The sequence below is a fragment of the Brassica rapa genome, chromosome A09, assembly GCF_000309985.2.
Source record: "Brassica rapa cultivar Chiifu-401-42 chromosome A09, CAAS_Brap_v3.01, whole genome shotgun sequence".
Lineage (NCBI taxonomy): Eukaryota > Viridiplantae > Streptophyta > Magnoliopsida > Brassicales > Brassicaceae > Brassica > Brassica rapa.
This window is the reverse complement of record NC_024803.2, coordinates 263,557-285,741: the sequence shown is the minus strand read 5'-3', so window position 1 is coordinate 285,741 and position 22,185 is coordinate 263,557. Positions and strand designations below refer to the sequence as shown.

At 37.5% G+C, this 22,185-nt stretch overlaps 3 protein-coding genes and 1 long non-coding RNA gene across 6 annotated transcripts; 2 read left to right on the top strand and 2 right to left on the bottom strand.

The window, feature by feature from the left end:
• Positions 1-2,578: 2,578 nt before the first annotated feature.
• Positions 2,579-3,279, bottom strand: LOC103836921 (BTB/POZ domain-containing protein At1g01640). Its single transcript, XM_009113239.2, has 2 exons — positions 3,133-3,279; positions 2,579-3,043 (listed from the first exon to the last, which is right to left on the bottom strand). The coding sequence occupies exons 1-2, from the start codon at positions 3,277-3,279 to the stop codon at positions 2,579-2,581; spliced, it is 612 nt and encodes a 203-aa protein (XP_009111487.2).
• A 307-nt stretch (positions 3,280-3,586) lies between these two features.
• LOC117128564 lies at positions 3,587-7,392 on the bottom strand. The gene is made up of 2 exons (XR_004451931.1): positions 7,187-7,392; positions 3,587-7,150 (listed from the first exon to the last, which is right to left on the bottom strand). It is a non-coding gene; the product is annotated as an uncharacterized LOC117128564 (long non-coding RNA).
• Positions 7,351-11,815, top strand: LOC103836920. 2 transcript variants are annotated; one of them, XM_033281233.1, is made up of 6 exons: positions 7,351-8,055; positions 8,444-8,621; positions 8,722-10,191; positions 10,260-10,366; positions 10,468-10,648; positions 10,758-11,815. In XM_033281233.1, the coding sequence occupies exons 2-6, from the start codon at positions 8,492-8,494 to the stop codon at positions 11,384-11,386; spliced, it is 2,517 nt and encodes an 838-aa protein (XP_033137124.1). In that variant the 5' UTR covers positions 7,351-8,055; positions 8,444-8,491; the 3' UTR covers positions 11,387-11,815. The 2 variants fall into 2 exon arrangements, with proteins under 2 accessions (XP_033137124.1, XP_033137123.1); XM_033281232.1 differs by having other exon boundaries at positions 7,353-8,055; positions 8,431-8,621.
• Positions 11,816-12,613: 798 nt separating this feature from the next.
• On the top strand, positions 12,614-22,167 carry LOC103836919 (mediator of RNA polymerase II transcription subunit 12). 2 transcript variants are annotated; one of them, XM_009113237.3, is made up of 13 exons: positions 12,614-13,256; positions 13,587-13,822; positions 13,901-13,960; positions 14,136-14,241; positions 14,471-14,539; positions 14,640-14,693; positions 14,804-14,908; positions 15,145-15,291; positions 15,376-15,720; positions 15,805-18,113; positions 18,218-20,812; positions 20,919-21,225; positions 21,304-21,762. In XM_009113237.3, exons 2-13 carry the CDS (start codon positions 13,707-13,709, stop codon positions 21,760-21,762), a joined length of 6,672 nt encoding a protein of 2,223 aa, XP_009111485.2. In that variant the 5' UTR covers positions 12,614-13,256; positions 13,587-13,706. The 2 variants fall into 2 exon arrangements, with proteins under 2 accessions (XP_009111485.2, XP_009111484.2); XM_009113236.3 differs by having other exon boundaries at positions 12,617-13,226; positions 21,304-22,167.
• The last annotated feature ends 18 nt before the right edge of the window (positions 22,168-22,185 follow it).

The following is a 22,185-nucleotide window of genomic DNA, read 5'->3' as shown; positions in this document are numbered from 1 at the left end:
CTAATTATTGTGATCGTAGTTAGGAAATCATAGTTTAGCCTGTGTTAGCAAACTCACTCTAATAATTTATCTCTTCTTATTTTTTGTTTTCTTCTCATCTAGTCTCTAGTGCCATTCTATATGTTATTTTTGATGGTGTTTAGTTGAATATTGAACAATAATTTGGGTTAATTTGAATAGTTTGGTAATTTGTGTATTAAATAAAGCTAGATGATGGAGGAGGAGACCGGAGAGGGTTCTGGAACGTACCGAGGTGCTCTCGTAAAAGGACAAAAGTCTGACCTGTCTTTTTCTTTTTAGAAAAAGATAGTGGGTCCACCTTTTTGGACGGTAACATAAAATCAATAAAATATGGGCGAGACCACCGAAGCCCAATAGTGTTAAGATGGTAAGAGCACTATTAACCCTGAAACCTTCATTTGGAATTCTTAACTTTTTTTTTTTTTTTAATAACCAATCGCGTGTCACCACGTGTCAATGGAGCCCGCAAATACCATAAGAACCCACCTAACTTACCTCTTGCAAAAGAGAAGGAAGAAATGATTTTTAATAAAGTTGTGGGACCCACCTCCTAAGAACCCACTTAAGAGGTGGGGTTAATGGTGCTCTAAAAGAAATATTTTTTGACTCTCCAACGAAATTACTTAGATCAGCAGCATTAATAAACCCCCGGTTGGAGTTCATAATTTGAATTTTTTATTATTTTTTTTCATTTTTTGTTTGATTTTTTTTTTTTTTTTTTAAAAATTGACTAATAGCGGGCCATCACGTGGCGTGGAACCCGTTGAACAGTAACGATCCGGGTTCATGCAGAAGGAGTTTGGCGAGACAGAGTCATTACTGTAGCATATTATAATAAAAATTTTTCGGAAAACGTGTGAACCCCTTAATGAACCTCCAATACTGGTGCTCTTATTGGACCGTTGGAGAACAAAATTGATAGCTTTATCAAAAGTCTACTTGTGGTCTATAATGTGAAAAATTGGCATGCATTGCATGTAAGTAGTTATATTAAAATAAAATAAAATAAAGGCATGCATTGCATGCAAATAGTTATATTAAAATATTAAATTAAGTTTCCAATTTTGGTGCTGACATGTAAAGTCTTGAACAGATCAGAGGTGAGTGTTACCTCCCTGGGATCACATCTCGTCCTCAAATTTTCCAGTTTGAGTTTTAGATAATTAAAATTTTACCGTTGTTTACACAGTATTGTGAAAACGACATCATTGTGAAAGTTTTTAATGTGGTATATCATTTTGGAAACGCAACCACAATGCACAGTAGTTCACATACCACCCAGCCAATATGTTTTCGGCACGTTGCAGAAGAGAGATTAATTAAGCCCATTGAACATGTGTTTTGATTTATTGGGACGGTCCCGACCAAAGCCGTATGTACCTGTGTCCATATGACTAGACATGACTAGGCACCCTCATGAAACCGTGATGATAGTATTCATAACAAATGACACAAACAAGTAATGATTACTTGATAAACTGTGTGTTTAGTATAAAGCATATTTAATTATGTAATTTTATATGTATAGAAAATAGATAACAAACAACAAAGATTTTAAATCAACATTATGTTGTTATCCAATTAAATATTTAGTTTTTATAAAATAATTTAGAATGGCTCGACTATCTATTTTAATATTTAATTTAGATCACATTTATTCTTCTTAGGGGACGACTGGTTTTCCCGCTACCACCCGAAAACGCAGCTTTTGCGATTGGTAGCGGTTGTCGGCGGTTTACAACAATCACTCGAATAGCTTTAAACCGCTTCAAACCGCTCCAAATCTCATAAATTCAAAAGCTGGCTCCAGCTAGCGTTTGCGGTTGCGGGCGATTGCGGGAGGGTAAATTTTTTTTCTTTTTAAAAAAAATATATATACAAAAGTAAAAATATTTAATAAAAATTTTAAAATTGAAATTATGAAAATATTAAAATATATCTATTATATTTTAATTAATATTATAAAATTTATAATAAAACCATTTCAATAAATTTTCAAAAATTTAAATTATAACTTTCTAAATATAAATTTTATATTTATTATAATTTTATGATTTTTTATATTTTTGTAATTATATTAAATGTAAATATTGTTAATTTATTATTTGACTGTTACCGCATTTGATAGCTAACCAGTCATAAGTCATCCGCAAACGCACCAATTTTTAACCGTAGTACCAGTCGTACAAATCTCCTAAAACCGTTAGAAACCGCAACCGCCCGCATCCACAAACTCCCGCAACCACAACTGCAACCGCTGCGTTTGAACCAGTCAGGCCCTTAATCAAATCAAAGTTATTCTAACTGTAAATATGTTTAATTTACAGCAATTTTGTTGACTGTATTTAGTTTGATTGTTATTTTAGAATTATAAATATATATTCATATTTTTATAATTTAATAATAGTATTTGGGCAGTTTACTTGGCTATATAAGTAAATATCTTGTATATAGAGTATGATTTCTCTATAACATTGCAAAAATCACAAATAGTATTTAATCATGTATTTAGTTTTCATGTGGGAATCAAACGAGAGCCAAAGTCTAAATTTGGCTTTTAATTTGGCTGTGTTGGTTTTCGGCTGAGTGCACGCAGGATTCTTATACAGGCTTGAAAGATCTCCAAGGTCGTACTAGGGTCCTTAAGTGCAAATGTTTCAAAACTCTTTTGAAAAACCATGCCTATGTTTCTTCTGAGAAGGAAAAGTATCGCAGCTTCCTTGAGGATTGCATCCGAAGGGATAGTTGAAAGTTGGATGATGTCAAGAACGTTTTCAGAGCTCAGAGACGAGATTAATATTTCTCTGCAAATATCTTGGAGGTATTGAATGTCGTACTTGTCCGCAGCGAGATAGAGGGCTCGAACATGTTTGTTGTCACGACTCAACGTACCACTGTAGAAGAATTCAAGGAGAGACTCGAGTTCTCCGTAGCTTAGGTCATGGATAGTGATTGATTTCTCAGGTGAAACTTTGCATTCATCAGCTTCCAACATGCTTCTAAACACTTTTGATTTCACTGCCTGTATAAAGAATGGTCATAAATTATCAGGCAACAATATATATATATAACATCAGAATTAATGAAAATCTATATATATAGTATGTGTACCAGAACAGCTTTGTGCGTGGGGATGCCTGGTCCATTATCACCAGGTTTGAGGATGAAGTCAGCGTGCATCGCTTCTTTCAATGCCATAACATGATCACTGAGAAAATCTACTCTCTCAAATTTTCTTTTTGTGCTTTCTTCTGCCATGCTTCCTTCTATATATATATATATATATGTATCCTATCCAAATATGTATAAATAAAATATTTGATCAGCCTATTATCAATACTGAAGCAAGTATTCGATAATCAGAAGAGATATATATATATATAGCTTATGTTTCATATGAACAAAAAATAAATAAAGAAAAAGTGTAGACGATCGAGAGGAAAAGTTTGTAGTTCTTACAGAACCTCGAAAGCGGATAGTTTACTTTGCTGTTGTACTGATCGCAAGAGCATGCATGTAAGTATATATAAGTAGAGCTTCAGGTCGAAAAAACCTTTCCTAATCCTTTTTGGTATCTTAATTTCAGAATCCTCCTTTTCTTGTTTGGATTTGATTTAATTTATCATCATTCCTTGTTACAATGATTCTAAATTCTGATTGAATATACATACAAAAAACGTAATTGTTTGTTCGTTACCATTGGCTCGTCACATACTCAGCTCCCTTGAGAGTAGGTAAGTTCGATGCCCATGGTGTTCAATTCGCAGATACTTTTTGAATCTTATGCTGCTGCAATTTTCTAAGATCATAGCAAGAACACATGCTCCGCAAAGTTAAGTCTTCCCTTCTCTGGATTGGCGCTTTCGCTTGTTAGTTTACATCTATAGGAAGTTCAGTTACGCATGTAACAAATTTAAAACAAAATATATGGACGGATACAGTCTTTTCAGCCTGTTTTTGGAGAGAAGAAGAGTTAAGACTCCAATGGGTCAACAAAAGATGGCCTGAGACTACGGCCTTTTATTTATTTAAGGCCCGGATAAGCTCCATCCTTCTTGTTTGTTGGTGGTCTTCACTTTTTTTAGTGGTCACATGACATACTTTCTCTTTTTACAAAAATAAATAAATAGATAATTCAATACAAAATACTTTATAGTAAAATTCAGGAACCCCTCTCTACTAACCAAATTAATTTTGGTCACCAACATCCCAAATAAAGGTTATAACATTATAGAAATTATAAATTTGTTAAGACCTGTAAATTTGGTCATAATCACATAACTAATTTATTTATGTGAAGCATATATCTTAACTAAAATTGGAAATCCATTGTAAGATCTTTGTAAAAGTCAAGTTACTTCATTACACGTACCTTTTAACTAGGTTGTTCATCAATGTTCAAAATATAAACATTTACAAAGTATTCTTACAATCACCATATTAAAAACAAATTAGCTATTATATTGTTTTTAATTTATTAAAATATTTATATGATTGATTTCACCAAAACCATGCATAGTGATACTATTCATAACAACTAGAATTTATTGATTAACATTACAATAATTTTCATATTTTTTTGTTATTTTCAACAGTAACTTATAATAAATATTACTAATTAAATATTAAAAATATAACAATAAATTATAATAATTTTAAGTTATTAAATGTATTTATATAATTCGTCTTTGTAAAACATAAGCACAAAACATAAAAATTTGAAACCATTTATAAAATTATAGAGTTTGCGCAAAACATTATGATAAAAGCTACTAGAATGTTGCTTATCCATCTGCCAAAACACATGTGCTTCCTCTTTCGGTAGTTAAACAAAATTTAACGATGGTTAGATCTGCTTTTGGCCTAACTTTAATTTTTCTTCTTACAATTAACATGTATTTACAAATTTTGTTGGTTTTGACACCTAGAAAAAGTCCATTGACCCTACTAGTTATGGCTGTCATGATTCCGAACAACTACTTTTATCCTATTACCTATTGGCTATTCCTAGCTTTATTAGATTTCATCCAAAAGTTAAATTCAAAGAGGTTTAGACAAATCACTGGTGTAAAAAATCACAATATTTTAATATATTTTCTGTATTAATTTTTTTCTTTCATCAATCAAAACACCAAATTTTATTCTAAAACTACATTTTCGTTTTTATATTATTAATTTATAAAAAATGTATTACTTAATATATACAATAAATAAATTTTCTATGTATTATATTACATACAAATATTTAACACTAAAATATTTTAAAATTATTTACTATTTTAAAATATGATAATATTAAAGTAATAAATTAAAATAAAATATTTTAATATATGTAGATATCAATTTTATATATTTATCTTACTTTAATTTACAATATTTATTAATTAAATCAAATGAACAGTGCTTAGCATGGTGAATACTTCACCAAGTTTGGTGGATACTATAGTTTTACACTAATGTATGTGATTTTAAAGTTGGACTAACAAAGTTCTAAAATGATATTTAAGCATTCAAAAAAAAAAAAAAAAACCTTAAACTCACATATAGTTAATTCTGCTTTAAAAAACTAAAAAGCATAGTTGATATATAAAACAAATCACAATTATTTATTTACCAATAATCCATAAATTATTGGTAACTAAGTATATATGAATAAATAGTATAAACTGTTTAATTTTTTTTTCAGATTGTATAAATGTTAAATCAAGTTGTGAAGGCATTTACAGTTTATTTATTGATCTTTTAATTTATACAATTGTGAAGAATAAATGGTTTCAAAAATATAAGTGAACAAGAGGGTAATTCAAATATAACTTAGATGTACTAGACTTGGGATCTCCATATCCTCCTTTGACGTTCTTTTATATAGCTGTTTGAAAAGAGATCATAACGGCGATATGATCTCCGGCGAATCTTTAACACATTTAAAATTGTCTTTAATGATCTGATTTTTTTTTTTTTTTGCATTACCAAGCTAGTTCGGGATTGACTTTATTTCACCCCAAAATGGGTTTTAATATTTTTTAGTCTACTATCCTCTTATCAGGCTTTTGGATTATTGGGTCGAAATCTAGGATCGGGTCTGGAGTATGATGAAACTTACCTCTAGTTTGTGGGTGGCTGTGGTATTAATACTGCTAAGATGTTCATAAAGTACATGTATGATGCATTATGAAAACCTAGCCGTTGTCAGGTCACTAACTTCCTTAATGGGAGCAAGTTTGTGTCCATATCTTATATTGTCGGTCGATAAGTTCCCACCTAAAAAAAATGCCACGTTTGTAGCAATTTTCTGATTATATATTTTATGTATTCACGTTTGTGCGCGTGCACATTATCGTCTGCGGGGTCTATTGATTGGTAAATGTGAGTGTTTATGGGTATGAACACACACATATACTGCAGCACATACAACAGTATGGTCCCCGTCCCTGAGTGCCTAAGTTGCTTCAAAGGAACTCAATGTAACTTACTGATCATGGTCAAAAAACATGTGGTCTCGGATTATGTTAAGGCCACCCCACCGATGAATCAAGACAACGCGAGGTAATTATTTCTGTTGGACCATTTTCCCTTTAGAGTGCTCGGCTTTATCAGCAAACCCCATTTATAAAACTTTTGCTTAATTTTTTATTTTTAAATTATTATTACAACTTACAAGTGCTTGATCTGATTCTGACAAATGTAAGAACTCTTTAGGAGAGTGGAGAGACATAGAATCAGAAAGTGTCGTAACGAGATAAAAAAAAAGAGATGGTCAATTTAATGAAATTAGGAGACTAATTATGATGATTTCAATATGGGGTTTAATCATATATCCCAAAACATACGTGTTCTCCATTTCCATAAGCAGCCGAGCCTCCATGGCATTTCTTTCTCCAAACCTTTAATTCTGAATTTGTTACAGTATGACCCCAATATTTTTACATTAATCTACTGAATCCCTTATTCTCTTCCTGAAGAGGACATCATCTCTGCAGACAGTAATATTCTTTCTACACTGCCATATCTCAACTATGTATTAATCTATATTGTCCCAAATAGAAAAAAAAAAGATTTAATATGAAATCTATATTGCCCCAATCTATACTGCTCCAATCTGCATTGACCCAATCTGTATAGCCCCAATCTGCATTGCCCCAAAGAGGAGAGATCAATTATGTACCGGGGCAGGCTAATTAATGATGAAGGCTGTTGAAAAAATCTGGAAAATACGTTTCTTCTATCGAAAGCGTCTTCTTCTCTGTAGAGAGAGATGGGCCCATATGAAATCTTTTTTTTTTCCAACGGTGTTTATCTTTTAGTCTGCTGTGGAGCTAGCTTAATGGCACGACGTTTGTTGCGTTGTAAAATTCGCATAAAGGTTCCACCTTTTACTTAATCGTTCTCTCTCTCTCTCTCTTCCACTTTTTCTTTGCGTTTGCCCAATTGAGAGAATCCAATCCATGAAAACTAATGGGTTTTGTCGGTAAAGAAACTCCTTAATTTATGATCTCTCTCTCTCTCTCTCTCTCTCTATTGCTAGTCAAAAGATGCCCACCCAAGAGAAGAAAGAAAGAAAAACATCTCTTCTTTACTCTTTATTTGAATGTTAGTTGTAGAAGCTCTTTGTTGAACCAACTGTGGAAATTGAAGCTTAAGACTTTTTTTGTGATTACATTGATCGAAAAGCTTTTCTCTTTTTAGTTGATGATCTTTTATGAGATTTACGGAAGCTGGGTTTCTCGACAGAACCTGGAAAAAGTTGTCAGATCAAACAATGTGGCTGGAGTTTGATAAAGCCTCAAGCTTGAGATCATTTTGCGTAGTTGACTTGACCACATCTTCTCTCTCTCTCTCTAGCCTTGCTTGAAAGATATCCCCTTTTTATTTTGTACCCGTTTTGTCCGGCGATCAAAGACAAGGCCTGACTGAAACTTGGCATCCAAAGAAAGTTTTTGGAGAGGATTACTTCCTTCCTGCTTCAACTTGCCACTCTTTAATGCTTGCCCTTCAGGGGAGTTTGGAATCAAAGCAAATTCAGAAGAATCTAAGGTACTTATCTCTCTCTCTCTCTCTCTCTCTCTTTTGAAAGGGAAAGGTATCTCTGATTTTGCTCCATAAGTCATGGCACTAGTTTCTGTAACTTGCCTTTGGTTACAATGATTCCTCACACCATTTAATTAGATTGTAAAAGGAGATTTGGGGGGTGGAACTGGTGGATGATACTTTACTTCTTATGTTATTGTTGGTTTGTTTCTCAAGGATCTGAGGTTGTTAAAAGTATTACTTTATATAATTACAATCAATTTACAAAGACTTCTTGCTTCTGGTTTTGAACTTAATTTGTTATCCTTTTTGTGTGGTGTTTCCTCTGTCTTATTTTGTTGCTGCTTAATTTAATAGTTTTCTTCTTCTGCTTATCTTAAGCCACATCTTATAGAGAATAGCTATTAGAGAAGGAGCATTAAGAAACTGAATAAGACAAGCCATGGCCAAGAAAACTCAACGGCGTGCAGCTTCTCGGGATCAGTTAGGCTGCATGTGGGGTTTTATGAATATGTTCACTTTCCGCCATGGACCACTCTCTCCCAAGCTCCTTGTTGACCAAAACCATCATGGTAACCCCCCCCCCCCCCCCCCCCCCCCCCCCCTCTTGCCTCTCTCTATATACCCTGCGAATGAGTTTGTTTTAGTTAACCGTTATCTTAATTGTTTCAGCTGCTGGAAATCATAATGAGCTTGACAAGTCCAACAAATGCCGCGACAAGGCTGCTCAAGACACCCTTGTAAGCAATGTTGGTGAAGAACGCAATGTGAAGATTACGATTATAAAGCCAAGTGTGAAGAAACTCATAGCTGAAGAGTTGTTCAACGACAAGGAACTCAAGAAGCAGAGAGAGAATGCGGAAGCAGGACAGTTGTCAGACTCTGAGCTCGAAGGAAGAAGAAGGAAAAACCATAGGAGAAAAAACAAGACCCGCAAGAATAGCTGCGATAACTTTAGCCATATAAACACAACTAACACTGAAGAGCCTCAAGTTCACCGCAGAACTAAGAAGAGCCATCATGCTTCCGAAAGGAGTGTTGACATTGATAACATGATTGAAGAGTTCTATTCAGAGATTCATCGCAGAAGTACAAGCCTTGCTAAGAACCACAAACAGGATGATTATAAAGAAAAACTGAGGGAGCTGATCAAGTTTTTAATCAGCCAGAAGCTTCTACATGGGAACCGTCCCAAGGAAAACAGCGAAATCCTTACATCTAAGGACTTGATGGAAGTGTTTCAGATTCTTGGATCTGATGAGGAGTTGTTTCTCAAACTTCTTCAAGATCCAGAGATACTTGTGCCAAGACAGAAAGGAGAAGAAAGCTTGAGCTTGTCAGGGGCATCAGAACAATCTTCTCTCGCTGATAAGAGACGGTCTAGCAGCTTTTTCAGGAGGAAAGATACACCACAAGAAGTGACTGATGATAAAGCATGTGAAGCTTCTTCAGACAGGATTTACATTCTGAAGCCAGGCTTTTCAAGTCCAGACACAGCTCCTGATTCTCATTTGATGAGAAACAAACTGCAGAACGAGAGAAACAGTTCGCATTTCTTCCTTTCTGAGATCAAGAGGAAGCTGAAACAAGCAATCAGAAAGGAGCAGCCTGGACTCCAGCGTGAGAGACGGTTTCCTAAAAATGTGCCAACTAAAGATCATTTCTTTCTCGAGCGGATGGCAAAGCCTTCAACATCTCAGAAGAACAATGAAGATGATAGAAAGCAAAGGGTGTCTAACATTTACACAGAGGCCAAGAAACATCTGTCCGAGATGTTAAACAATGGAGATCTTGATTCGAACATAACAAGCAGACAGGTTCAAAGAACCTTAGGAAGAATACTCTCTCTTCCTGAGTACCTGTCTCCTCTAAGCAGCCCGGGAAGAAGGTGGGAAAAGAGCTCAACTTCACACAGGAAGTCTGCTTCCGCGGATTACATAAATGCTGTGAACATCAAGAAAGAAACTCCTGTGAGCCAACCAGAGGATGCAATAATAAAAAGTGCTGATACTCAGGCCTGTGATCTACGCAAAGAAACTGACAATGCTGTCGAGTCTCTCCAACCAACCGTATGTGAACCTTCTGAAAAAAGTGTGGACGTTGAGGATGGAACCGCTAACGAAGATAAAGTTTCTGCTGCAGGTAAGAATATTTTCTTCACTCTTAATTTAGAATACGGTGATTAATCTAATAACCAGCCAAACTTGTAGGTTCTGCAGATGATGTAATGATTACCAATGAGATAGGTATAGTTACAGAGGAAGCAAGCTCTACTTTGGTTAGTGACTTATCCAAAGCTGCAGCTCAGGATGAACAGGCAAGTCATTTTGCTTCAACACTATAATATTTATCATTTTGTATGTAATCTGAAATGAAGAAATAGTGGAAGATTTAAATCTGTTTTGTTTTCTTCTACAGACCTCTCATGAAGAGAACCAACCACCACTGGCTTCCTCTGTGGCCTCACCATCTCACTGTTTAGCTAAAAGTGAATCATCAGCTATTATCGATGTTCCGGAATGGTCAAGCCCAATATCAGTTCTTGAGCCACTCTTCATTGAAGATGATGTAAGCCCATCAAAAATGAGATCTCAGTCTGGTAAGTGAAAAAAAGATCCCAGCATCTACTACTAAACTTGGGTTCTAGACTTCTAGTAGTTAATTAGTTCTTCATTATGAGCAAACATTGACTCATCTTTACAACTCAGATGAGCCACAGGTGCAACCTTGGTGTATCCACTTCGATGATAAAGAAGATTCTGCAGCTAAAAGCCGAGAGGATGCTGTCAAATCCATCACAAGTGACAAGGAATTGGTGTTTAAGTATGTAAAAGCTGTGGTGGATGCAGTAGTGTCAGATTTTGAAGAGCTCTATCTGAAGGCGCAATTCTCTGATCAGCTTCTTGAACCCGCACTTATCAGCAATGTACCATTCTGTCCAAACCAGCTTTGCCATGACCATGAGCTTCTCTTTGACTGCATCAACGAAGTTATCATGGAGCTCTGCTGTTGCCCTCCTTGGGCTTCCTTTGTTACACCAAGAACCAGAGTCTTCTCTACCGTCAAAAGCATCGTTCACGAGGTTCAAGAAGCGGTCTACTGGCATCTCTTGCCGCTGCCACTCCCTCGCGCGTTGGATCAAATAGTTAGGAAAGATATGGCTAAAGCTGGAAACTGGTTAGACATCAGATGTGAGATTGACTGCATTGGCTTTGAAACTAGTGAATTGATTCTAGAGGAATTACTTGAAGAGGTCGCTCTTAACTGCCTCAACAACACTGAGCACTCTCTGCTTCCAGCTGAGTTGAAGATCGATGAGAGCATCCTTGTTCTATAAAAGGTCATGAAAAGTGAAAACTCTCTTCTTAAAGACAAAGCCATTGTTGGGACAGAACATAGGCTCACTACTGTCACCATTGCTAACTTCCATTAGCGCAGAACCATGTAGATACTGTGTATTACTCAAAGACAATAACTTTCAGACTGCTGAGAGAGACAGAGAAGAGATGAGATCTTTTCAAGACCAGATGAGAAACGGTTTGTGGTGGGGTCATTACAGAACACTTTCAAAGACGGGACCACGGGTCTCTTCTTTTTAGTATATAGGATATGATTTATTTTAGTATGAGTGTGTTGTGTTTGTGTGTTGGGATGGAGAGAGATGTGATTTAGAGTGTTTTTGGTTTCATTGATTTATTTGTGTGTAATATCTTCAGAAGTTTGACATATAACAAAGTATTTATAGGAGTATGATCTGGGGGGACAATCTTAAAGAGTACTTTATATGTGAATGAAAATTAGAAGATACACAAGACTAGTGTAGTTGGTAGGAAGAGTAAATTACAAGCTGGTAATGTGTTGTTATAGATTGTAGTCTAAGATTGGTGGGTTGACAACAAGACGATAAGTGGAATTTTTTTTTAGTAAGGGGAAAGAAACAGGGCATAAAGCAAAATTTGTAGAGAATTTTATGCAATGGAGAAATGAAATTTTATGGATCATCATGATATATGTAATTAAAGCTTTGGATAATGTTGGAGTTGTTGCAGTTTATGCCCTACCTTTGGGAATAGAATAGTACTAGCATTTTTTGTTGATGGGATATGGTTGTGGACATTAGATAATATCATAGTACACCTGATAAAAGATATGATTTCATATACAAACGAATTAGTAACTCATGAAATTTATTTCTTCATAATTAATTTTTTAATAATCATTTTCAAAAAGAAGTTTTAGATTTAAATTATCAAAACAATTTTATTTTTTTGAAAAAATATATATAAACTAGAATAAACCCAAAAACAAAGATAAAATAATTTATGTAACAACAAGTCTTAAAAACTTGAAAAGCACTAATTATATTGATAATTTCTAAATGATACAAAAAGCTGAATAGAAATCACAAAAACAAAAGACTAGCTGAATAAAGAATTTCTAATTAAACCCTTTAACCTATGTTCAAAAAGCAAAATTTGATGGGATCATAGTTTTAAAATTCAAAATGATATTATTAAACAATAGAAACATTTGTTAAAAAAAAAATTCATCTAATATTTTAAATCAACCAGAAAAAATAGACGTACAACCATATGTTAATGGACTAACTAAAACTAAAAGTTGATGAGAAGAAAACAGTAAAATGGGTGTTGAAAATTTGAAAACAGTTGATTAAAATTTCATAATTGAATATAAGAATTTTTTTTGCTCCTACAATGTAAAAAAAATAAAATAAGCCGTGGGAAGATTATAAATTCAAAAGATTAAAAGTTGCATTAATAGTTTTACATCCATCCATCCACTATCATGGGTGTCAAACTAGTCTCATAAAAAAAAAAAACAAATTTACAAAATAGCCCTTAGAGCATAAAGAAAGGAAGAAGCTTTGAGGGGCAGGAGAAAAGGGTGTTGTGTTCGTCCTTACCAGAAGACAAGACAAGAGTGTGTGTGTTAGATCGGATTCAATCCATCCAAGAGTTTTGTTTATTCGATTGTTCTTCTTCCTCGAGCACAATTTCGAATCCCAATTGACGGAATCAAACACCAGAAGCAAATTCGTCTTCTTCGTTAAATTGGAAAGAGTCAAACTTTTATTTAACCCAGAAGCGAGCTGGAGAAAATTCGTCGTCGTCGTCTACAGTCTCTCATTTGATTCTTCTGAGTTTTCTCTCAATCAGGTTCCAATTCGCTCTCAAAACCCTAACTTGGTTAGTTCTCGATTTGAAACCCTAAGTTCTTAAAAAATATATATTTGATTAGGGGTGATTTGTTTTCGAGCTCATATTCTTCCCAAGGATGTAGCTTTCCTCAGCTTATTTCTCCTTTTGCTTAATTCATATGCGGTGGTGGTCTAGTTTGGTGGGCTCGAGATCACCTTTTGAATCTATCTTTAAACTCTCACTTGCTATGCTATAAAGAAAGCTTACAACTTTGAAGTGAATGCGCTACCTATTAAGTGAATTCACCTATATCTAGTTAGAGTTTTGACGCAGTTTCATTGAATATATGTTCATTTAGGCTTTACTTTTATGTTTCAGGGTTTAGTTTATGCTGTTAGGAGATATTGCCAAAAAAAAGAAGAAGAAGTGCAAGTCCATGTAATGGTGCTAGAGTGCAGATTGTTCTTAGAGTTTATAGGCCGGCTATAGTTTGGAGATATGCAAAGGTACCATCCTGCAAACTGCACTAGTGCAGTCAACAATAGCGCTACAGGTGGTGGTTCATCAGGTCGATCTGATTCCTCTTCCATTGGAAACTACTCCTTAAACTCCAGGCATGTCCTAGTCTTTTCCTTAAACTACTCTTTATTATGTTGATACACTTTGAATAACTTCTTTTTGTTTTACTGCAGGAGGCCACCACCGTTGACACCCTACAAGTTGAAATGTGAAAAGGACGGTCTCAACTCCCGGTACTTTCTCTTTCATATTTTGGATTTTCCCATTATATTTGATCCCCTGTTTGAGTTCTTGTGATTTCACTATTTTATCTCCACAAGGCTTAAGTCCTTTTAACCCTTGGCGACTCTTTTCCATCTTTCATTTACTTTCTTACATGATTTGTATTTCTCTAAAAAAAAACTGCAGACTTGGACCGCCTGATTTTCATCCTCCAACAGCAACTTCTCCCGAAGAGAACCTAACCAAAGAGTATGCTCAGTCTGGATACAAGGAAACTGTTGATGGACTTAAGGTGCGATCCACTGAATTAGTTAACTATGCCTCCTGTTTTTGCTATTTAAAAACCTAGAAAAATCATGATTAATTATTATTGACATGTTTGCAATATACCTTCGACCCATGTCCACGCTATTTCCAGTAGATGCTCGAAATTTAAAGTAGGAATAATGTCTTTACTGAGGCAGAATGTGCATTGGAGTGATGATTTCTAATTGAGGTTCTGTTCCTTTTGGTCCTTCTAGGAAGCCGATGAGATTATATTGACTCATTTCCATACTTTTTCCAAGCCTGTTGTCATAAAGTGCAAAGAGGTACGGTATTAGAGAGTATAGACTGTGTTTTTTCTACCTTAATCTCTATTGGAGTTCACTTGTTTGTTCTTGTGAAACTATATTCAATCCTATCCCGCAGGCTGTCAGAAAGTGTTTTAGAGCTATCAATGAGTCTCGCGCACTGAAGCGCAAGGTAAGCTAGAGATTCTGACTCCTTTCCTTTTCCATTAAGCGTGCAGAATATTAGGGTTGCAGACCCAATCACATTGCCTATACTTTTTAATCTCCCGATTTATATGGCAGGCTGGTCAGGTTTATGGGGTGCCTCTCTCCGGTTCGCTTCTATGTAAGCCTGGATTTCCAGAACTAAGATCCTGTGGGGAGGAGACGAAGAAAAAATGGATTGAGGTGACATATCGCTATGCTTATCTAACAATACTCTTTTGGTTCATGTTTGTTGCTGTTCATCTGGTATAGCTTCCAGTAGATAGACATGGCCGCCTATTTACCTAATTTTAATGGCTCTGTGAAAACTAAATATTCAAGTCTTATTGCTTGTTATGGAATTCTGATAAATTGAAAGCACATGTTTTTTTAATCTTGCTGAAGTATAAACTCATTCATGCTCTCATTTTTTTTCTCAGAGTTTATCACAACAGCACAAGCGATTGCGCTCTTTGGCTGATAACATTCCTGGATATAAGAGAAAAACCTTATTTGAAGTCCTCATAAGGAACAATGTTCCGTTACCGAGAGCTACTTGGTTTATAAAAGTGACTTATCTTAACCAGGTACGTTGTTGGAAACAATTCGATTGTCTATAACTATAATCTCTTCGGCGTTGGAGGATATCAATTTTTGTTTTCAACTTGCAGGTCCGACCTAGTTCCGGGTCTATTCTTTCAGGGGCACCTGACAAAACACAAATTACTCGGTGTGAGCAATGGACAAAAGATGTTGTTGACTACCTGCAATACCTCTTGGATGAACTTCTGTCACGGAATAATTCATATCCTTCTCAGCAAACTAGAGATAGATCGCCACAGATGCTTTATACAGGATCAATTCAAAAGATAAGTCCAGCATCAGCAAGTCTTTACGGTGAGGAAACATCTCTGCATTTTAAGTGGTGGTATATGGTGCGTCTTCTACAGTGGCACCTTGCGGAGGGGCTTCTTCTTCCTAATCTCATTGTTGATTGGGTTCTCAGACTCTTACAGGTATGCTTCTAGATTAATTTATTGATCCAAGATGATGATATTTTAGTCTTCAGCTTCTTGATTTCCCCTTCTGTTTTGTTGCAGGAAAAGGAGATCTTTGAGACTTTGCAGTTGTTACTCCCCATTGTATACGGTGTTTTAGAGAGCATTGTTCTCTCTCAGACATATGTGCAGAATCTTGTGGCTATTGCTGTCCGTTTCATCCAAGAACCTGCTCCTGGTGGATCCGATCTTGTTGATAACTCCCGACGAGCCTATACTCTCTCTGCTTTAACTGAAATGATTCGCTACTTGGTACTGGCTGCACCCGACACATTCGTTGCTTCAGATTGCTTCCCACTACCTCCTTCCATAGCAGCATGTGGACCCAATGACGTGAGCTATGCATCAAAAGCATATGAGAATCTGGAAAAGCTGAGAAGTAATTCTGCAGAGATTTCTACCCAGTTTCAAGGGAGAGGAGTTGATTCTCGTTTTGAGTTTCTTTCTTTTGATTATACCATTTCAACGGTTCAGAGAAGTGCAGATGATTTGGCAAAGATAGCTAGCGCTGGCTATCCTCAACATAACGGGGCTAAAGCTGTTCAGGCATTGGATAAAGCTTTATCGGACGGAGATATCAGAGCTGCTTACGGTTATCTCTTTAAAGACCTCTGCAACGGAGCCGTCGAGGAGACCTGGATTGCTGAAGTCAGTCCATGCTTAAGAACATCTCTTAGATGGATAGGGGCTATTAGCGCATCCTTTGTTTGCTCCGTTTTTTTCCTTATTGAATGGGCGACATGTGATTTTAGAGATTTCCGGGATCGTGTGCCTAAAGATATCAAGTTCTCTGGCAGAAGAGATTGTTCTCCGGTGCATTTAGTAATTCAGCTTCTGAAGCAAAAAAGTCTGGGTGGGGAATTTGCAGCTCGCAGAGGACAGAACCATCGCAGCAATTTTCTTGGTGTTTCTAAACCTAGCGGGTCGATGGATGCATTTGAAAGTCCGGGCCCATTACATGATATCATAGTCTGTTGGATTGATCAGCACGAGGTACACAGGGGTGGAGCAAAGCGCTTGCAGTTACTCGTTTTTGAACTTATACGTTCTGGAATCTTTAATCCCGTAGCATACGTGAGACAACTCATACTTAGTGGAATGATTGATGTGATTCAACCTGCTGTTGATCTTGAAAGGAGAATGAGGCATCATCGCATACTGAAACAGCTACCTGGTTGTTTTGTACATGCCACCTTAGAGGAAGCACAATTTTTAGGAGGATATAAGCTTTCTGAGGCTGTGAGAATATATTCAAATGAACGGCGCCTTCTTCTGCGAGAGTTGCTTGTTGGTAAAGGTAAACATGTCAATACTTTAGCTCTGTCAGATCAGAAGTCAAAGAAAAAATCCACTTCATTTCCTTTGGTTGATTTGCCAAGGACGTTTGATGCCATGGGCGATAGTGAGGGACTTCGAAAACATACCAAGAGCAGTGTAGATATTAGAGAACTGAAGGAGCGCATAGCAGCCCTGCTGCAGTTTCCCCGTATGTCTTGCGGTGTGACAAGCCCAGTACCAGATGAATTTCAAAGTAGTGTTAAGGGATCAATTGGATCTGTGTATAGCAAGGTGGATCAACTAGAAGCTACACCAGGGTGTGAAGACTGTAGAAAAGCAAAAAGACCGAAAATGGATGATGAAAAGAGCTCTTGGAGTTCATCAATTATATCAGATGAAGAAGATAACTGGTGGATCAAGAAGGGATTGAAAACAGTGGAGCCTTCTCTGAAGGTTGATCCTCCGATAGAGTTGACTAAACAAGTACCGAGGGGTAGGCAGAAAATGGCGCGTAAAACACAATCTCTGGCTCAACTACAAGCTACTAGGATTGAAGGTAGCCAGGGCACTTCAACTAGTCATGTTTGTGATAGTAAAGTAAGCTGTCCTCATCATGGCCATGGAGTGGAAGGAGAAAACCATTGGGTGGTTGATGTGTTTAGAACTTCTACCCCTGTGGATATTGTATCTGTTGGAAACTCTTTGAAGCAGCTACAGTTTGTTGATAAGCGGTCTATTGCGGTTTGGCTTACAACTGTGGTTCGGCAACTTATTGAAGAGTCCGAAAAGAGCAGTGTGAAAGTTGGGCAGTTCAACAAAGCTGCTCCAGTTGAAGAGAGTAGGATAACGAGGTGGAAGCTTGGGGCAGACGAGCTATCTGCCATATTATTTCTCATGGATCTCTCTCTGGATTTGGTTTTAGTGGCTAAATTTCTTCTTTGGTTATTGCCAAAGGGCAACAGTAGTCCAAATTTTGCCATTCAAGGTGGGAGAAACCTTGTAATTATGCCAAGGGACGGTGAAAACAACACGTGTGAAGTAGCGGAAGCTATTCTAGTATCATCACTTAGGAGGTGTGTTTTACTTGCCGTTCTATAAAATGACACTAATCATCTTTATTTTGACGATATATTTCTAAATACTTTATTGGTGCATGTGTGCGCTCATTTTTTTGCAGGTATGAAAATATTCTACTGTCAGCAGATCTTGTTCCTGAGACCATGACAGCTTTGATGGCACGTGCTGCATCACTTATGTCCAGTAATGGAAAGATTTCTGGATCAGCAGCCTTAGTTTATGCTCGCTATATATTGAAAAGATATGGAAGCCTTCCCAGTGTGGTGGAATGGCATGGCAATTTCAAAGCAACATGTGAAAAGAGGCTTCTTTCTGAACTTGATCATACGCGACCAGGAAACGGTGAGTATGGAATCCCCCTTGGGGTTCCAGCAGGAGTAGATAATCCAGATGAGTATTTACGTAAAAAAATCACTCGTCCTTCAAGAGTGGGCTTGACTATGAGAGAAGGTGTGCAACGAAAAGTTGAAGAGGCAACTCAGTATCTCAGAAAACTCATGGGTACTGGTACCATGAAAGCCTCCTCACCTGCTGAGAAGAATGATTACGGGTATCAGGTGGCTCAACAAATTGTAGTTGGGCTAATGGACTGCATTAGACAGACTGGCGGTGCAGCTCAAGAGGGTGATCCCTCTTTGGTTTCTTCTGCGGTTTCTGCAATAATAAACAGTATAGGGATTTCCATGGCAAAGAATTCAGATCTCTCTGTTCATCCATCTGGCGTAGGTTCATCTAATATCGCACGATATGTTCTGCAAATCCATATAACCTGTCTGTGCCTTCTTAAGGAAGCTCTTGGAGAGCGACAAAGCCGAGTCTTTGAAATAGCGCTTGCAACAGAAAGTTCCACTGCTCTTTCTGGAGCCTTCGCCCCTGGGAAGGGATCCCGAAGTAGTCAGCACCAGCTCTCTCCTGAATCCTTTGATTCAAATGCGAACATCACCACAAATGATATGCCTAATGGTAGTGGAAAAATACCGCTGAGCAGAGCAACAAAAGTTACTGCAGCTGTATCTGCACTTGTTATTGGTGCTATCACACATGGCGTTATAACTCTTGAGAGGATCGTTGGTTTGCTGAGACTAAGGGAGTACTTAGATTTTGTTCAGTTTGTAAGGCGTACAAAATCGAGTTCTAATGGCAGTGCTAGGTCTGTGGGAGCCTCTAAAATGGAAAACCCTGTTGAAGTTTATGTACATTGGTTCAGACTTCTCGTTGGTAATTGCAAAACTGTTTCGGAAGGGCTTGTTTTGGAGCTTGTGGGAGAATCTTCCGTGGTGGCTGTATCGCGTATGCAGCGCATGCTTCCGCTGAAATTGGTCTTCCCACCAGCGTATTCTATTCTTGCTTTTGTTCTGTGGAGGCCTTTTGTTTCGAATGGTAACTCTAACTCCGGCGTCCATGATGACACTCACCGCCTTTATCAGTCTTTAACAATGGCCTTCCACGATGTGATTAAACACCTTCCTTTCCGAGATGTGTGTTTGAGAGACACCCAGGGACTTTATGAACTGATAGTTGCTGATTCCACAGACGCTGAGTTTGCATCTGTACTTGAGTTGAATGGTTTGGATATGCACCTGAAAGCCGTGGCCTTTGCTCCTCTTCGTGCACGTCTTTTCCTAAATTCATTAATTGATTGTAAGGTGCCTTCCTGTGGTTACTCCCACGAAGGAGGAGGAGTTAGTGAAGCAGCAAAAAACCGACACCAGGGAAATGGAACAAGTCTTGTGGACAAGCTCGTATCTGTATTAGATTGCCTGCAACCTGCAAAGTTTCACTGGCAGTGGATTGAACTCAGGCTGCTTCTAAACGAACAAGCACTAACTGAGAAACTTGAAAATCACGACATGCCTTTGACAGATGCAATACGATCTTCCTGTCCTACCTCTAATGAGAAGTCTGAAGCCTCTGAGAATGAGAAAAATTTCATTCAAATCCTCCTCACAAGGTTGTTAGTGAGACCTGATGCGGTTCCACTTTTCACGGAAGTGGTTCATCTCTTCGGTAGATCGGTTGAGGACTCAATGCTGAAGCAAGCTGAATGGTTTCTAGCAGGTCAAGATGTTCTTTTTGGACGAAAAACAATCAGGCAAAAGCTGATTATAGTAGGTGAAAGCAAAGGACTTCCCACGAAACCTCAGTTTTGGAAACCTTGGGGTTGGTGCAATAACTCCAGTTCTGATCCTATCACGGGAAACATGGCAGCAGCAGGGAAGAAAAGGAAGTTGGAAACTGTTACTTCTATGGAAGAAGGAGAAGTGATCGAAGAAGGGTTGGGTTCAAAAAAGCTATTATTAGATGAGAAGAATCGTCTCTGCTTTGGGGTTACAACTGAGAGGGCTTTTGTTAAGCTAGTGCTACCATGCATAGATCAAAGCTCTGATGAATCTAGAAGTACCTTTGTGAATGAGTTGGTAAAGCAGTTTAGCAATATTGAGCAGCAGGTAAGTTCTGTTACCAACCGCATCACTAAACACATGGGAACTGCTTCATCTGGGTCTACTGAGGTTTCATCAAGTAAAGGAAGTACTCGGAAGGGCCTTCGTGGTGGTAGCCCTAGTTTAGCAAGAAGATCCGCAACAACAAATACTACTGACACCGTGCCACCACCACCACCTTCCCCTGCTGCTTTGAGATCTTCTATGTCTTTGCGGTTGCATTTTCTGCTAAGATTACTGCCTGTCATCTGCAGGTACGTAATAATTTTGTTTTCTCATTCAGTTTAACCGAATTTTTGTTGGAAAAGTCATATGTTACCTAATCAAAAGCTGAGTTATATCTTTTTTTTCTCTTTGCAGGGAACCGTCGTTTAGGAACACGAGACACACACTTGCGTCTACTATAGTTCGTCTGCTTGGAAGCAGGGTAGTTTATGAAGATTCATCTCCGCGTAATGACTTATCAAAGTCGGAGACAGAATCAACAACAGATCCATCTTCCATGGCAGATCTTTCTAATGAAGTCTTATTTGACCGTTTACTGTTTGTACTCCATGGGCTGTTAAGCAATCACCAGCCAAATTGGCTAAAGCCAAGGTCTTCTTCCTCTAATGAATCATCCAAAGACTTTACCTTGTTTGATCGTGATGCAGCGGAGAGCTTACAGGTTTGTCAAACAAAATTTATAAAACCCTCCACGGTCTGTGTTCACTTGACTGAAAATAATGATTTTTTTTTTTTGCAGAATGAGCTTTCGCGGATGCACTTACCAGACACCATTAGATGGCGGATTCAAGCAGCAATGCCAACCCTCCTTCCTTCTCTGCGTTGCTCTCTCTCGTGTCAGCCACATTCTGTTCCGCCAACCGCACTCACACTTGTTCAACCATCGGGATCTGCTGCTGCTGGTCTCAATCAAAGAAACTCCCCTGCCATACCAAAAACCGTAACAGCAGCAGGGCAAGGGAAGTTGAAGCAGACGATGTTGTCACAGTCTCAGCAGCAGCAAGAAGCGGAAAACACGGATGTGGTTGTCGACCCATGGACGCTTTTGGAAGACGGGACGAGCTCAGGTCCATCAAGCAGCAATCCTTTAAACAACAGTGACATGGGCAATGTTCGAGCCACATGCTGGCTAAAAGGTGCAGTGAGGGTCAGACGTACTGATCTCACATACATTGGTTCAGTGGATGAAGACAGCTGAGAATGAGTATATAGTTTCTTTTGATGATCATGAGAGAGAGAGAGAGAGAGAAGCAAAAAAGCTTTTTGGATCTTCGGTGCCTTAGAAAGACTGTATCTCATTTATTGAGGGGCTGGCTAGCTCATCATAAGAAGACTGAAGCAGGCAAAGTCCATTTCATTTATTGAGAAATCTCTACGAGAGTCTTGTCTGTCTGTGTGGCTTCTTCTTCTTCTTCTTCAGTTCTTTTGTATTTTAACTACTACTAACTAACCCTTTTTTTTTGCTTGCTTACACCACCCGGACCCAATGTTGGTTCGGAACCCTGTTGTATATAAATAGGGATTCATCATTCGATAATTAGTTGTCTCAATTATTATCATTGTCTATCTTCTAAATAATATTTTACCCTTGGAACTTTTTATATGTAGCAGCTTCCTTCTT

What these genes read in the sequence shown, in the direction of transcription:
- LOC103836921 (XM_009113239.2), bottom strand. Translation starts at nt 3,279, where the DNA reads ATGGCAGAAGAAAGCACAAAAAGAAAATTTGAGAGAGTAGATTTTCTC. An exon ending in CCACGCACAAAGCTGTTCTG is followed by an intron (nt 3,044 to 3,132) that starts GTACACATACTA and finishes TTCTTTATACAG; the next exon opens with GCAGTGAAATCAAAAGTGTT.
- LOC103836919 (XM_009113236.3), top strand. Translation starts at nt 13,707, where the DNA reads ATGCAAAGGTACCATCCTGCAAACTGCACTAGTGCAGTCAACAATAGC. An exon ending in AACTACTCCTTAAACTCCAG is followed by an intron (nt 13,823 to 13,900) that starts GCATGTCCTAGT and finishes GTTTTACTGCAG; the next exon opens with GAGGCCACCACCGTTGACAC. An exon ending in AAGGACGGTCTCAACTCCCG is followed by an intron (nt 13,961 to 14,135) that starts GTACTTTCTCTT and finishes AAAAAACTGCAG; the next exon opens with ACTTGGACCGCCTGATTTTC.
- LOC103836920 (XM_033281233.1), top strand. Translation starts at nt 8,492, where the DNA reads ATGGCCAAGAAAACTCAACGGCGTGCAGCTTCTCGGGATCAGTTAGGC. An exon ending in AGATAAAGTTTCTGCTGCAG is followed by an intron (nt 10,192 to 10,259) that starts GTAAGAATATTT and finishes CCAAACTTGTAG; the next exon opens with GTTCTGCAGATGATGTAATG. An exon ending in CTGCAGCTCAGGATGAACAG is followed by an intron (nt 10,367 to 10,467) that starts GCAAGTCATTTT and finishes TTTCTTCTACAG; the next exon opens with ACCTCTCATGAAGAGAACCA.